Source organism: Saccopteryx leptura, chromosome 10, assembly GCF_036850995.1.
Source record: "Saccopteryx leptura isolate mSacLep1 chromosome 10, mSacLep1_pri_phased_curated, whole genome shotgun sequence".
Classification (NCBI taxonomy): domain Eukaryota; kingdom Metazoa; phylum Chordata; class Mammalia; order Chiroptera; family Emballonuridae; genus Saccopteryx; species Saccopteryx leptura.
The window spans coordinates 46249933-46264601 of NC_089512.1; the positions used below are offsets into that span (position 1 = coordinate 46249933).

General features: G+C 51.2%; 1 protein-coding gene across 8 annotated transcripts in view; it reads right to left on the reverse strand.

Moving 5' to 3' along the window:
* Positions 1-14669, reverse strand: part of GRIP2 (glutamate receptor interacting protein 2) — a 104162-nt gene that overhangs the window by 2115 nt on the left and 87378 nt on the right. For 3 of the 8 annotated variants that reach the window (XM_066350957.1, XM_066350956.1, XM_066350958.1), the window contains exons 15-24: positions 13512-13578; positions 13262-13407; positions 11949-12093; positions 9799-9938; positions 9048-9227; positions 7872-8043; positions 6138-6243; positions 2204-2347; positions 704-850; positions 232-446 (exon numbers count right to left, since the gene is read on the reverse strand). In XM_066350957.1, coding sequence (XP_066207054.1) covers positions 264-446; positions 704-850; positions 2204-2347; positions 6138-6243; positions 7872-8043; positions 9048-9227; positions 9799-9938; positions 11949-12093; positions 13262-13407; positions 13512-13578 — 1430 coding nt within the window. In that variant the 3' untranslated portion in view covers positions 232-263. Of the gene's footprint in view, positions 1-231; positions 447-703; positions 851-2203; positions 2348-6137; positions 6522-7871; positions 8044-9047; positions 9228-9798; positions 9939-11948; positions 12094-13261; positions 13408-13511; positions 13579-14669 lie in introns of those variants that run through there. The other 5 variants (XM_066350960.1, XM_066350959.1, XM_066350961.1 and 2 more) reach the window with 5 other exon arrangements.

Here is a 14669-nt window from a genome sequence, read left to right on the forward strand (position 1 = left end):
TTTAATCAAAGAGAAAGTCCTAGGGAGCTGCCAATACTTCCTTCATACCCCTGACACTTGCTTCTCTCCCTTTTTAACATGAATGAGCGCGCGCGCGCGCGCACACACACACACACACACACACACACACACACAGACAGACATATACACACTCAGCCTCCTGCCTAGAATTTTGTGACCAGGCCTTGTTTCTGGTTGTGTCAAGGCACCCATAACTTTCCATCTGCTCACCTACATTTCCCAGCCTCCCTTGCAGTTGGTGGTCACATGACTAGTTCTGGCCAATAAGCCATGAAGGGGAGTGACAGGTGAAGGCAGGAAAAAAACCCAAATGGGTTTTTCCAGTCTGGTTTCCTGTGCTGTGGAGTCTGAAGCAATAACAAGAGGGCAGAAGCTCCATCAACGCAGGCGGAGCAAGGCTCACACAAGTCCACAGTGGACACGTACTGTAAGCAATAAATAATTGTTCTTGTGTGTTAAGCCACTGAGATTCAGGATTGTTAGTTACTGCAGCATAACTGAACCTAACCTGACTAATACAACTAGTGTCGGCATGCCCTTTTTACAGATGGAGAAGCTGGGGCTCAGGGAGGGGAGGTCACCTGCCCAAAGCCACTTAGCCACGGTAAAAGTGCATGCTCTTTTTCCCACCCCAGGGCTAGGAAAGACCACTCAGTCTGAGGTGTCCCTGCTGCAGCATTACCTGGAGGACTCTGTCAAAGGACTGGAGGCCCCCGCGTTGGGCGGGCCCTTCAGGGCGCACAGTGTGGACATAGATACCCTTCTCCAGGAGGCCATCTGAGACGCTGAAACCAAAGTCATTCCTCATAGGGTCCCTGTGCAGGGTCACCTGGGAGCAGAGGAGGAGAAGGTCCCTGGGGTGCTGAGCTTTGTCCCCAGCTTCCTACAGTAGCTAGAAGGCTGTGGTCTGGCATTCAACACCCCTGGGACCCAGCCCCAGCCCTCTGCCCGGCTGCACTCCCTGTGCTGCTCTGCCTGTGCCCACGCGGCTCCTGCCCTCCCTACATCCCAGCAGACTCCGTCCCCAGCCCACAGCGCTCAGTCACAACAGAGGCCCTGAGGGAGGGAGTGCTTTTCCATCCTCTCGCCTCCATCCAGGAGGAGGTCTCAGGGGGGTGCCCATGTGTTTCCACCACCCCTAACACTTGCTCATCTCCCAGTTTACCAAAGAGCTGGCTTCTGAGGGCTACCAGGTGAGAGGTTTTTCCCCTCCACTCTGTGTTATTTTTATGTATTATAACCTATAGATGGCAAAAATGCTTTAAATTAGTAATATCTACACATATATAGAAAGTACACACACACACATATACATACACAATAACTGAAGTTGGGAAAAGTGAGTGTAGCCTGACGTGTGGTGGCGCCGTGGATAAAGCATTGACCTGGAATGCTGAAGTCGCTGGTTAGAAACCCTGAGCTTGCCCAGTCAAGGCACTTACAAGAAGCAACTACTATGAGTTATGCTTCCTGCTCACCACCTACGCCCCTCTTTTCTCTCTAAAAAAGCAATAAATAAAACCTTAAAAAAAAGAGTGAGTCTACTTAAAGAAAAATAGCTCGGCCAGGCAGAGCACATTGGATAGAGTGTCAGACTGGGACACAGAGCACCCAGGTTCAAAATCCCCAGGTCGCCGGCTTGAATGCGGGTTCATCCAGCTTGAACACAGGGTCGCTGGCTTGAGCATGGAATCATAGACATGATCCCCTGGTCGCTGGCTTAAAGCCCAAGGTCACTGGCTTGAGCAAGGGATCACTCACTCTGCTGTAGCCCCCCAGTCAAGGCACATATGAGAAAGCAATTAACAAACAACTAAGATGCTGCAACAAAGAATTGATGCTCCTCATCTCTCTCCCTTCCTGTCTGTCTGTCCCTATCTGTTCTTCTCTCTGCCTCTCTGTCTCTGTCACACACACACACACAAAAAAAAAAAAAGAAGAAAGAAAAATAATAATAGTGCAGGGTGTATTACAGGGGTGTGTGTGTGTGTGTGTGTGTGTGTGTGTGTGCGTGCGTGCGTGTGTGTGTGTGTGACGGGACTTTTGGGAAATCAGCACAAAATCCCCATTTCATGGTGGAGGAGAATGAAACCTAGAGAGGGGCGGGCCCATCTGGAGCCCATGTTGCGTCCTCATGGCACCAGGTCAGGCCCAGGCCTCCTGCGCCCACCCTAGCACCCACCTTGTGCATCTCCAAGGGGGTCGGCAGCAGCAGCTCCTGCCTCTCTTCGGGGGAAGCTCGTACCTCCCGGCCCCTCCGCCAGGGATGGTGGCTGGGCCTGCCCTCGACGGCCACGCTCTGCACAGTGCCCGTCATGATGGATGCCTGGGAGGACACAACCCTTCGCTCAGACACTCAGTCTCTTCTCAGTCAGCAGCTTTGTACACCTACTATGTGGCAGCCTTCAAGGTCACAATGGCAAGGAGCATAGATGGGGCGCTGCCCTCCCAGGGCTCTCGGGACTGATCAGTCACACTAGCAAACAGAATAAGCACCATGGCACTGAGTTAGCACTAACTCTGCTGGGCTCAGTTCTGAGCACTTTATACAGAGAACTCATTTTATTCTATATGATATTATGAGACCAGCAAATACTGTTATTATTATTCTTTTTCCATTTTACAGATGGGGAAACTAAGGCTTAGAGAGAATAATATTTGAACTCAAAGTCTAGCTCCAAAGTCAAGGGTCTTAACCACATTGCTACCTTGCTAATTGCAAAAACAAATCAGATAAAATTACATGTGGCAGTAAAAGTCACAGGGGCCAGGTACATGGAAGGTGAGGACCTAGGACCATAGATCTGGTCCAGTGTGAGGGCTCAAGGAAGCTTCCAGAGCAGAGATCTAAGAGATGAGCAAGAAAGGGGGGTGGAGAGAAGGCGGATCCCTGGCAGGCGGAGGGGCAGCATGTACAGAGCCCTGTGATAAGGAATCTGAAAGAAAGCTGGAGGGGTGCATGGGATGAGGTTGGGAGGCGAGGGCTTGATCCTGCATACCCTGTGGACTACAGTGAGAAATGTTCACTTTATCGCAGGAGCAATGGGGATGCTCTGAAGGATTTATGTGTGTGTGTGTGGGGGGGGGGGGAGGGACAGGATCAGATTGGTAGATACAGTAGCCTCGTCCAGCTGCTGGGTGGAGACTGAACTACAGAGGTACGTGTGAAAGCCAAGAGGGAGACCTGTTAGGGACCATGTAATTGTCCAAGCAGATGATGACTGCGGTCTGGACAGGAATCGTGGCAGCAGGGAAGGACGGAAGGAGCAAAGCTAGGACTTGTGTCAGAGATGAGTCGAAGGCATGCTCAGGGAGGGGCAGGCGGAGTCGTGAAGGCTGTGCTCTAAGCGGAGAGAAGCAAGTCTGTGGCCCCGAGGGAAATTTACTCATGTTCAGACCCAGAAATCCACAGATGGGAGTAGGGGGCTTTGGGGGCTGGTGAAATGGGAAGATGTACTTCTTTTTTTAATATATAAATTAAGATGAATTACTTTTTATTTTAAGTTTTTTAAAGTGTTGCCTGACCAGGCGGTGGCACATTGGACAGAGCATCAGATTGGGATGCGGAGGACCCAGGTTCAAAACCCAGAGGTTGCTGGCTTGAGCTCGGGCTCATTTGGTTTGAGCAAAGCTCACCAGCTTGAGCCCAAGGTCACTGGCTCGAGCAAGGGGTCACTCGCTCTGCTGTAGCCCCCCAGTCAAGGCACATATGAGAAAGCAATCAATGAACAACTAAGGTTCCACAACGAAAAATTGATGCTTCTCATCTCTCTCCCTTCCTGTCTGTCTGTCCCTATATGTCCCTCTCTCTGTCTCTGTCTCTTTCTCTTTCACACACACACACACAAAATGTTTATTTTATTGATTTTTTTCAGAGAGAGAGAAACAGGAACATATTAATCTGTTCCTGTATGTGACCCGATGGGGAATCAAACCGGCAAACTCTGAGTTTTGGGACAATGCTCTAACCAACCAAGCCATCTGGCCAGGGCCAAGATGAATTACTTTTTAAAAATGTATTGATTTTGGAGAGAAAAAAAAGAGAGAGGAAGAGAGAAAGAGAGAGAGAAACATTGATATGTTGTTCCACTTATTATGCATTCATTTGTGGTTTCTTTTATGTGCCCTGATCGAGGATCAAAACCTCAACCTAAGTGTGTCAGGACAATGCTCTAAACAACTGAGCTACCCAGCCAGGGCCTGAGGATATATTTCTTACATGTGATATTATAAATTTTGCTAGGCACAGAGGTATATTCCCAGCGTAGAAACTTCTTTCCTCCTGCCCAACACAGTATTTGAGTTTCCACTATTAATACAAAGTTCTATCTGACATTGGGGCTGGAAGTTTGGGCCTTTTAGAGGTCCTAAGGAAAGGCAGATTATGACAACAATCGTCTTAGGGCCAGAGGGTTAGGTTGGGGTGGGGAGGAAGAGAGGAGAACGGGAGAGGACACTGAACAAAGAGGCAGAGGCACCTTTCTCAACTCTTACAACTGGTTATTACTTTCCTGGAGAGCTAGGGTCCAAAAGGAAAAAGACTCACAATCTTGGGGTAATAGAATCATTAACAAATGAAACTGGGGTATCGTATAGGCTCTTGGACTCCTAGGATTATAGAATTCTAGGACTTCCAATTAAGATGCAGACTGAACTGATATAGAAAGCTTATACCTCCCTCCAAATCTTGTCATAAATTAAAATAAAAAAAAAAACACTTTCACAGCAAGAAATTAAAATGAGGATGAGCAGGAGTAGAATCGTTTGGCCTATGGAACCAGATATGCATGTTAGGAGCTGGGGTACCCATTCAGGGCAGAGCAGAGAGCTGGTGCAGTGCCATCTCCTGTTGAATGGGGACCAGATATGTCTGCCTGGCAGAATGAGGGTGGAGGAAGGAACCACCAGGACTGGGGAAACCGCTTGTGAGAAACCAGAAAGCTTCATGTGACCACTGTATAAGCATGGGGCCAGAATCTGCCTTCTATAAATAGTGTACTAGAAACACCAAGCTGAGAAATTAATGTGAAAAACTGATCTGGAAATGATGATGTTCAAAGCCCCAGCAAAGACCTATGAGGCTCCACCTTGGAGATGCTTCAACAACACAGAGCATGTGTGGGACACACCTCCAGGAGAAACCACTGCTGAAAGAAGCACAGCGATGAAATACAAAGTCCACCTGCTCAATACAACAGACAAAGGAATTTTCACCCAAGGACCTAGAATAAAAAAAGACATCTAAAGAGGCATTAAAATAAGTCTGCTTAAAATATGCAGAAAAATAAGAAGATGAGACATTAAAAAAAGACAGTGAAGAGTTGAAAAATAATGGGAAATTATAGAAATAAAAGATGTAGAAATTGAAGTACAATACTTAAGAAATAGGTTAAAGAGTTGACTAAATACGGCCAAGGAGAGAATTAGTGAATTGGAAAACAGATTAAAGAAAGCAACTACCAACACACTACAGGGAAAATGTGAAAGAACAGCAGAAATTTAAATGATTGCTCTCAGAGTATGAAAGAGTTTTAGAAGTAACCCAGTCAGATCCTCCCTAGATGGTCCTGGGCAGCGTGTCCCATCATGGGCAATGCTGACCTCACACAAAACAGAATTCACCTTTCAGCTCCTCTGGCTCCTCATCTCCTGTGTTGTAAATACTGTCAACATCCACACACTTGCACAGGGCATGCCCACAACCACATCTACATATGGCACATGCACACACAATGTCAAAACTGTCCCTATGCATCCAAATGTGCACATTCAGACACACATGATGTGAAAAGACACTCAGCATTTGTGCATGCATGAGCGTGCTCACATTCATGCATACATACATGGTTCCAATGCATACACAATGACCTCAGACATGAACACATGTGCACACACCCTGATGTGCCAACCACGATGCTCTCAGTCACTTGCACACATGTCCATGCATAGTCTGCCCATGTATGAAGACACCTTTACACAGAGGGTGCTGGGTGAGTGCACACATACATGTTGCACGTGAGCACAACCCATCAACATGCTTGCCTCCCTCAGGCACACACAGCAGTGCGGCCAGATGCAGGTGCCCCTCCACAGGCCTGCAGGGCAGGCAGCCCTACCTCCAGTTCCCTCAGTAGCTCTGACTGACCACACGACTCCAGGTCTTCGAGGGCTTCCCCAAACACACGCCAGAAGCCCTCCTTGTGGGCAGGGCCGGGGGCCGGGCTGTAACGTAGGAACCAGAGAGCATCAACTTCTGGTAGCGGGTGGGCAGGCAGCAGGCAGGCTGGGGCCTGAGGAGTCTTCTAAATAGCCATCAGCGATGGGCTTGAGGGGCCAGAGAGTGGGCGGGCAGGCGGGCATCCTCGGCAGTGCTGGGGCCCCGGGGCAGTGGTGGGTGACACAGAATGGGGGGAAGATGCAGTTAGGGGCGACCAAGACTGCCGGTGGCCAGTTAGAACAGGGGCAGATGAGACGGGGTGGAGAGCGGTGACACAGGACGCCTGGGAAGAGAGACGGAAGGACAGACAGACAGACAGACAAAGAGGAGATCCATGGTGTAGCCCCAGAGGACAGCTTCTGGCCCCCACCCAGACACACGGCATCATAGGAAGGTGACAGGGACACAGCAGGAGCCAGCAGGACAGATGGAGAGGATGGAGTATTTGTGCCCCATAACTTCCATCACAGGTTGTAGAAGCCCATTATCAGCTCTAAAATTGAGTCTCGTTAGAGAGGTAACAAGTCATATTTTCATGTTTCAGAGTTCACAAAGCCATCTGCCGTTGTGAAAATCCTGGCTGCTTATAAAGTGTGCTGTGGTTTGCAAAAACACTTTCTCCCAAAGGCATACAGGCTCTCCTCTAGGGAGCCTCAGGGACAATGCCGTGAAATAGTTGCCTCCTTTTCTTCCCATTTTAAAGATGAGAAAACAGGCGGAAAGCCATTCTTTCCATTTAAGTCAATTGTACAAACAATTGGGCTATGGAGGGGAATAAGGCGTGGTCCTTGTCTGCAGGATGGTGAGGATTCAACCACAAAGTGCATAAGCACCTACTGGGTGCCAGGCAGTGAGATAGGGGGCCACGTAGAAGAGACAGAGATGAGCCAGGTAATTAACCAGGTAGACACAGGTGGCCAGCCCCACTGGAAGCTTCACGCAAGCAGCTGTGAGCACCAGCAGAGAAAGGGAGGAATGTTATCTGCCTGAAAAAGCCAGGGGAGCATCCCGGAGGCAGGGGAATTGGAGCTAGGTTTTGAAGGATGAGTAGACGTTGGCCAGAAAAGGAGAGGGAAAGGTGTTCTGAGCAAAGGAACTACTTGACCCAAAGCACAGACACAGGGAGGGGATGGCTAGGGCCAGACAAGGACAGCACTCCTTCACAGACCCATCTCCTTCTTCAGGGGGAGAGGCTGAGTCCTTCGAAGTCAACATTACAAAAACCACCACCATATCCACAACCCAGGGCTGGTGGCCATGACCTAGAAGGCCTTTGCAGAAGGCTATCAAGCAATCTGGGCTCAGTTAGGAGGGTCTGGGTTCAGGTTCTCAGTCTGCCGTTACTCCTCTGAGAGCAGGAGACCGGACTTGGGAAGGACAAGCCAGGCTGTTTGCAACCTCCCCACCTCTTCCCTGCTGCACCTTCCACCCCGAATGCTTTTGCTACCGTTTCAGCCCAGCTGAGGCAGTCTGCTTGCTGTTTTCTCTCCTCTCCCAGGAGAATCTCCTCCTTGGGGGCCAGGTAGGACTCTTCCCTTGTCTCCACCATTTTGGCACAAGGACCAGCTACCCTCACCCACCCCAGCCAAGAGACCATGACTGTCTTCTTCCTCATGGCGTTCCCATCACAGACCTAGTTGGTGGCTCCCAATCCTCTTCCTCCTCCTTGGGGAAGCTCTCGTCAGCAGGAGCTGGAGTATAGCTCGTCCTCCAGGGCTCAGTGGGTGGGGGGCTGCTTCTCAGCCGGTTGGGCTGCCACTCCTGGGGAGTCACACCTCGGGCTGTCATCTGTGGAGTGTAGGAACCTGGCAGGTAGAGACCAGGGGGCGGCTGCATCCTCTGTGCCATTAGCTTGCCCTCCCTCCTCCTTCCTGGTCCCCTTGTAGCAGTGTTGGGTAACTCTGAATAAGTCTTTGCCCTCTCCGGGCCAGCAGAAATACCCAGAGTGCCCTGAGGGTTCCTGCCACCCACCCTTACCCCAGAAACTCCTGGATATCCTGATCATCTGGAGGAAAAGTTAATGCTTGCAGCTCCAGGCTCCACTGGGCTCGGCTTGGCTGACCCCTGACTGAGAGGGAGGTTCAATGTTTTGACCATCCTTCTCTCCCTGCCTGGGAGAGCTCTGAAGGTCCTGCCTGGGGTTGAGCTGAGAGATGCTAACCAAGTGTTGAAGACGGAAGCTGTGACCCAGAGAGCGAGGACCAGGGCTGGGAGCCCCCTGAGGCCACCTAGACTCCTCACTCCACTAGTTCCCTGAGCTGGTTCTTGGGGAGTCCCTCTGGCTCTGGCTCACAGGGGTCAGGAGGCTAGCAACCAGACTCAAATGCCATCTGCTCCTCCTGAGGTCACCTAAGGGTCTCAACATGCGTAGACAGGGGAATTTGTATCCTAGGAGGACACCTTGAAGGTTTCCACCCCAAGTTGGGTCTTGTAGGAGGGGTTTCTGCCTTCCCATCTCTAATTGGATGCAATGAACATTTACTGAGCACCTTCTATACGCTGGGCATCAGGCTAGAATGGGAGAGACAGCAGAAGGCAGATAAGCACGGTCTCTAACCTCACGGTGGATGCTGTGGTGCCAATGAAAAGATGTGTGAAGGCCCGTGGTCTGTGCTCTGAGGAGTGAGGGGCCCTGGGAATGTCTAATGGGGCCCAATCAGGTTTGCCTTCAAGGAAAGTGTCCCTAAAGGATGGAGACAGGAGAGAAGGAGTAAGGAGAACTAGGCAGAGGAAACAGCCCTGCCAAGGCCTGGCAGTTGGGGAGACCCACAGAGAGTATGTTGCTTGTCCAAGGGCTCCTAGCTGTTACCTGGGCCCCCAAAGCCACTCTCGGTGGCTGAGCTGTCCCAGGACTCCACAGCGCTGTCCACACTGGGCACAGCAGGCGAGAACCGGGCTGCCAGCAGTCCGCCTTCCAGTGCCTCTGGCGGGTCCTCATCCACGTCGCTGGGCTCACTGAAGCTGCCTGACTTGCGGGGTGGGAGTGGGCCTAAAAGGAAAAGGGGGTATCACTGCCACTGGTCTCTGACCTTGGAGTCACAGAGATGCTCAGCAAACCTCAGTTTCCCCATTTGAGTCCTGTTTGAGAATGCACAGATATTGAGCCTCCCAGCCTATTGCTGGGTAATCTGACATGTGGGAAGTGACACACTAATAAACCCATTTCACAGACATGAACACTGAGGCTTGGAGATACTGAACAACATGCCCAGGTCACATGGTGAGCAACATGGTGGCCTCCCTGCCAAGGCCAGGTGGTACAAATTCAGGGTAAGCTGAGGAATGCACAAGTTGTGACTACAAGGTATAACAAGCAGCGTTAAGAGGCAGATGGTGATGAAGGGTTCAGACCCAGGCTCTGCCCCACAACAGCTGTGTGACCTTGGGCTCATCACTCCCCTCTCTGAATCTTGTCTCCTCAGCTGTCTCAGGCCGATACCCGCTTCCATGGGGTTAGCAAGGATTCTGTGAGATGGGGCACACAAAGCCTGGCACAGAGACACAGAAGGATCTCCCTTCCTAAATGGGCTGAATGGCCCCAAGTGTAAGGTGAGGCTCACGGTCTAGCTGCTTCTTGATCTTCAGTGTGACGGTCTCGCCAGCCACCTGCAGGAGGTGGATGGCCTCACTCAGTGGCCGGCCCTTGAGGCTAACGTTGTTGATGGCCAAGATCCGGTCCCCAACGTGGATAGCGCCAGTCCTGGGGAGGAGGCACAGGGCAGAGGATGGGAGTTAGATAGTCAGGGCTTCTGAGTGGGGTCTGCCCCCAGGAAACAAGGAACCCCAAGGCACAAGACTGGCTGACCCAGTCAGTTAAACCCAGATGCCAAAAAAAAAAAAAAAAAAAAAAGTGTGATCTTGAGTTGCATTAATAGAAGTATAAAGTCTAGAATCTAAAGTTAGGTTCATGCTTGAATCTAAAACTAGTGTCAAGCATGAGTTTTAGGCATGGTTTGAATCCCACAGACTAGCTGCCAAATTCTAGCTACAAGATCTTGGGCTAGTTTTTTAACTTCCCTCTTTTCCTTCATCAGGAAATTGAGAGTGATAATACTTACTTTATTGAATTATGATGGAAGAATGGGTAGATAGATTCATGTTTCCCTCCAGCAGAAATATGTGGGTAGCTGATCCCTCTCTCTGGGCCCCAGTTCCCCACTTACAGAGTGAACATAATCCCCAGGGCCCAGTGGTTTTCTAACTAGATGCTATTAGAATGACCTAAGAAACTATTTAAAAAATGCAGATGCCTGACCCCACCCCTGAACAATGAAATCTATGGGACTGAGGCTAGGGAAGGTGGTTTTGAGGAGCAGCCAGGCCTGAGGGCGGAGGATTGGCCAAATGTAGATGCTGCCCCAGGTGGGAGCTCACAGAGGGTCCCGCCCCGAGTCCTCTATCTCCGGCTCCGCCCAGCAAGCTTCCCTAGGGCCTGGGGTTAGGGTTGAGTGGGTCAGGGAACGGCAGACTCAGCGAGGGAGGTCAGAACTGTGCTATTGGTCACGTATGGCTACTGGGCCCCTGAAATGTGCTGGTCTGAACTGAGAGTTGCTCAAAGTGTAAAATACACAAGCTTCTGAAGATATAGTATGAAAAAGAGAATATAAAATATGTTGTTAATAATTTTTATATTGATTGCATGCTGGAATATTTGATTCATTTTATTTATGGTTTTGTGTGTGTGTGTGTGTGGTTTTTTCCTTTTTTTTTTTACTTTTCTGATGTGGCTCTAGATAGTTTATAAATAAATTGATGGCTCACATTATGTTGCAGTTGGACAGCCACGCTAGATCAACCGAAAAAATCAGGGGGAATTGAATTGTCTGTTGCATCCCGGCGGGGGGATCAGAACAGGCTGGCACACACAGTAGGTATCCAGTAAATGTGGGAGTGACTTGCGAGGTCAGAACGATCCACACTGTCCTCTGCAGTCTGCCAGGTGACCAGCAGGGGGCGCCAGAGGAGCAGGGACACTCAGAGCGAGCCGCCCTACAGAGACTCAGCCGAGTCCTTCCCATACTGCTGCACCCTACCACCATGTAGCCCTTCTGCACTGTGTCCTCCTCCAGGGACCCATCCTGCCTTTCCAGCCTGGTCAGGCTCTCCTTTCACAGTGGGCTTCTCTCAGAGCTGGGGGCTCACTGCACAGCTGAGGGGAGAATGCTCCCTCTCACCCACACTGGGATGACCTCTCTGTGAATCCTGTGGGGTCCCTTCCACCGCTGGGCCCCAGATCTACCTGCTTCCCCAAGCAGTCAAGGAACCTGGGATACTCTCTCTTTTCACAGCTCCCCAGCTTTGGGGACACTTTCCAAAAAAGAGGACAGCAGGAAAAGCCCCAGGCTGTCCAGGATCCAGGTGCTGGGGCCCAGGTACCAGACACCGCTCTTATACTATACAGGCACGGCAGTTGTTCCACAAAAGCTCACGGTGCTGATTTTCCAGAAACGGTGGAGTTTCCAGACAGAGAGGGAGCAGAGGGATTAGCACACATTCACCCAGCACAGATGTGGGGCTGGGAGGTCTATAGGGCGCTGGCCTGCTTCTGCGGAAATGAGGCCAGAGAAGGAAGGAAGGGACATGCTGATGTCCCCAGAGCATAGATGTTGAGACAAAGGTCAGAATCCAGTTTGGCTAATTCCAAAGTTCAGCTTCTGCTCCAGGAGGGTCCCTGGCCCACCCTGTGTGTCCCTACAAAGCCCTGGCTCACCTCTCAGCCAGACCACGCTTGGTGAGGCCGGAGATGACAATGGGGTCAAAAGGCTCCTCTGTGCCCGAGATAGTGATGCCCAGGGGGCCCCCGTAGCGTTTCAGCTCCACTGTGTAGCTGATGGCACCTGTGGTCTCCTGCTCATCTGCAAGGATGACACCAATCAGGGGCAGGGTCCCGCGGGGTGGTATCCAGGAGCTGGGCACTCCAGCCCCCTGAAACCCGGGTACACTTCCTCATACTCGTCCATCCATTCATCCATTAATTCACACGTTCACTCGTCCATCCATTCATCCATTAATTCACACGTTCACTCGTCCATCCATTCATCCATTAATTCACACATTCACTCGTGCTGTGACTTCAGAGGGTGCAACCTGGGGACCCTGAGGCCATCTCCTGCCTCTAGAATGTTTTTTTTTCCCACCCACACACCATTTAGAAAAAGAAAGAACTGTGGAACAAACATTTTAAAATGTAGATTTCACACATCACACAAAATAACAACAATAATGGTGGTGATAAGAAGAAAACAGATTTCCAACTTCTCTTTAAAAAAAAAAAAAGGCCCAGTAGCGACCCTCTTTCCCAGGGTAGGAGTTGGTGACTGCCCCTCTGGATAAGAGACTTTACCCTCCAGTGGCCACAGTCCTCACTCCTTTTTACATCCCAATCTGTATCGTTTTCCTTATCTTCTGTCACTTCATTCATTTATGTCACCTGTCTGGCCTCAGATATGCCCGAGTTTGCGGTGTTTGCCTGTTCATTCGCACGCCCACCCACGCTGTGGTGCATCCGGCCCTTCATTCACGCCCCACCCACTCTTCTGCTCACAGTTACTCCTCGTGGGTCTCCTCTGCTAGGCTTTATGCAGGGCGTGGGGGATCCAGGCAGTGACTTAACCCCACCATGGACCTCACAAGGGTCCTAGAGGGCCCCGACCCAAGGGACAGCAAGAATTCTATGGTGCTGCCCCCCTGAATCTATCCATCTCCACCAGCCAGCCCTCAGGTGGCACTCACCACCAACCCTCCTTGGCCAGAGGGGACCCCAAATTGCCAGCTGGGTACCCACTGGTCTGGAAGGTGGACCTCGAGAGGTGGCAAGGCAAGGTGGGGTCCGAGGGGTGGCAGGGCAGGGTGGGGTCCGAGGGGTGGCAGGGCAGAGTGGGGTCCGAGGGGTGGCAGGGCAAGGTGGGGTCCGAGAGGTGGCAAGGCAAGGTGGGGTCCGAGAGGTGGCAGGGCAAGGTGGGGCCCGAGAGGTGGCAGGGCAAGGTGGACCTCGAGAGGTGGCAGGGCAAGGCGGGGCCCTACCGGAGTTGTCCTCGTCCTTCCGGACCTTCAGCTTCACCAGGTCCTCACACTGCCGCAGGATCTGCACGGCGTCCTCCATGGCACAGTTGTCCAGGCGGATATTGTCGATGGCCAGTAGCTTGTCTCCCGGCTCGAGGGTGCCAGTCCTGCATGAGCAGGGATGGGTAACAGGATGGAGCCTAGCACATACTAGTGCACTACCCACCCCCACTGCCTACTCACCCCACCCCGGGCCCAGGGGCACCCCTACCTGTGTGCCACACTGCCTTTCTTGATGTCAGAGATGGTCAGGGGCTCCCCTCGCTTCCTGCTGGCCGCTGGAGGAAGAGAAGCCATGACTCTGACCTTTGATGGTTTCAGTCTCAGGTGGTGGGGGTAGGACCCAGGATTGGGGCATGGACTTAGGCTACAAGTCCTGCTCCCACTACTGCCTGGTTGGAAGGCTGTGAGCAAATCAACTCGATTCTCTGTGCCTTAGTTTTCCCTCTGCAAAATGGGGTGATGCCACAAAACTCATAGGGATGTTCTGAGATTAAACTAGATAATGCAGGCTCCTAACACATAGTAGGTACTCAACCCACATCAGCCATTTTTCCGTGTGTGTGTGTGTGTGTGTGTGTGTGTGTGTGTGTGTGACAGAGACAGAGAGAGGGACAGACAGACAGGAAGGGAGAGAGATGAGAAGCATCAATTCTTTGTTGCAGCACCTCAGTTGTTCAATTGCTTTCTCATATGTGCCTTGACCGGGAGGCTACAGCAGACCAAGTGGCCCCTTGCTCAAGCCAGCAACCTTGGGCTTAAGCCAGTGGCCATAGGGTCATGTCTGTGATTCCACACTCAAGCCAGCGACCCCGCACTCAAGCCGGGTGAGCCTGAACTCAAGCTGGCAACCTTGGGGTTTTAAACCTGGGTCCTCTGCGTCCCAGTCCTATACTCTATCCACTGTGCCACTGCCTGGTCAGGCCATGTTCTATTTCTTAAGTGGGGTAATGGAAAGTCACAATTTGCTGTATTATTATTAAAGTATTAGGAATAATAAAAATTATTTCAGAATTTTAATTTTATTTACTTTTTTTAGAAATCATCAGAATTTTCTTTTTCTTTTTTATCAAGAGAGGGAGAGGGAGACAGAAAGGGAGATACTGAGGGAGGAGAGAGATGAGAAGCATCAACTCATAGATGCATCATCTTAGTTGTTCCTTGATTGCTTCTCATATGTGCCTTGATCAAGGGGCTCAGGCAGAGCCAGTGGCCCCGTGCTCAAACCAGCAACCCTGGGCTCAAGCCAACAACCACGGGGTCATGTCTATGATCCCACACTCAAACAACCCTGCGCTCAGGCTGGTGAGCCCGCGCTCAAGCTGGCAACCTTCGGGTTTCAAACCGGGGACCTCAGCATCCCAGGCCA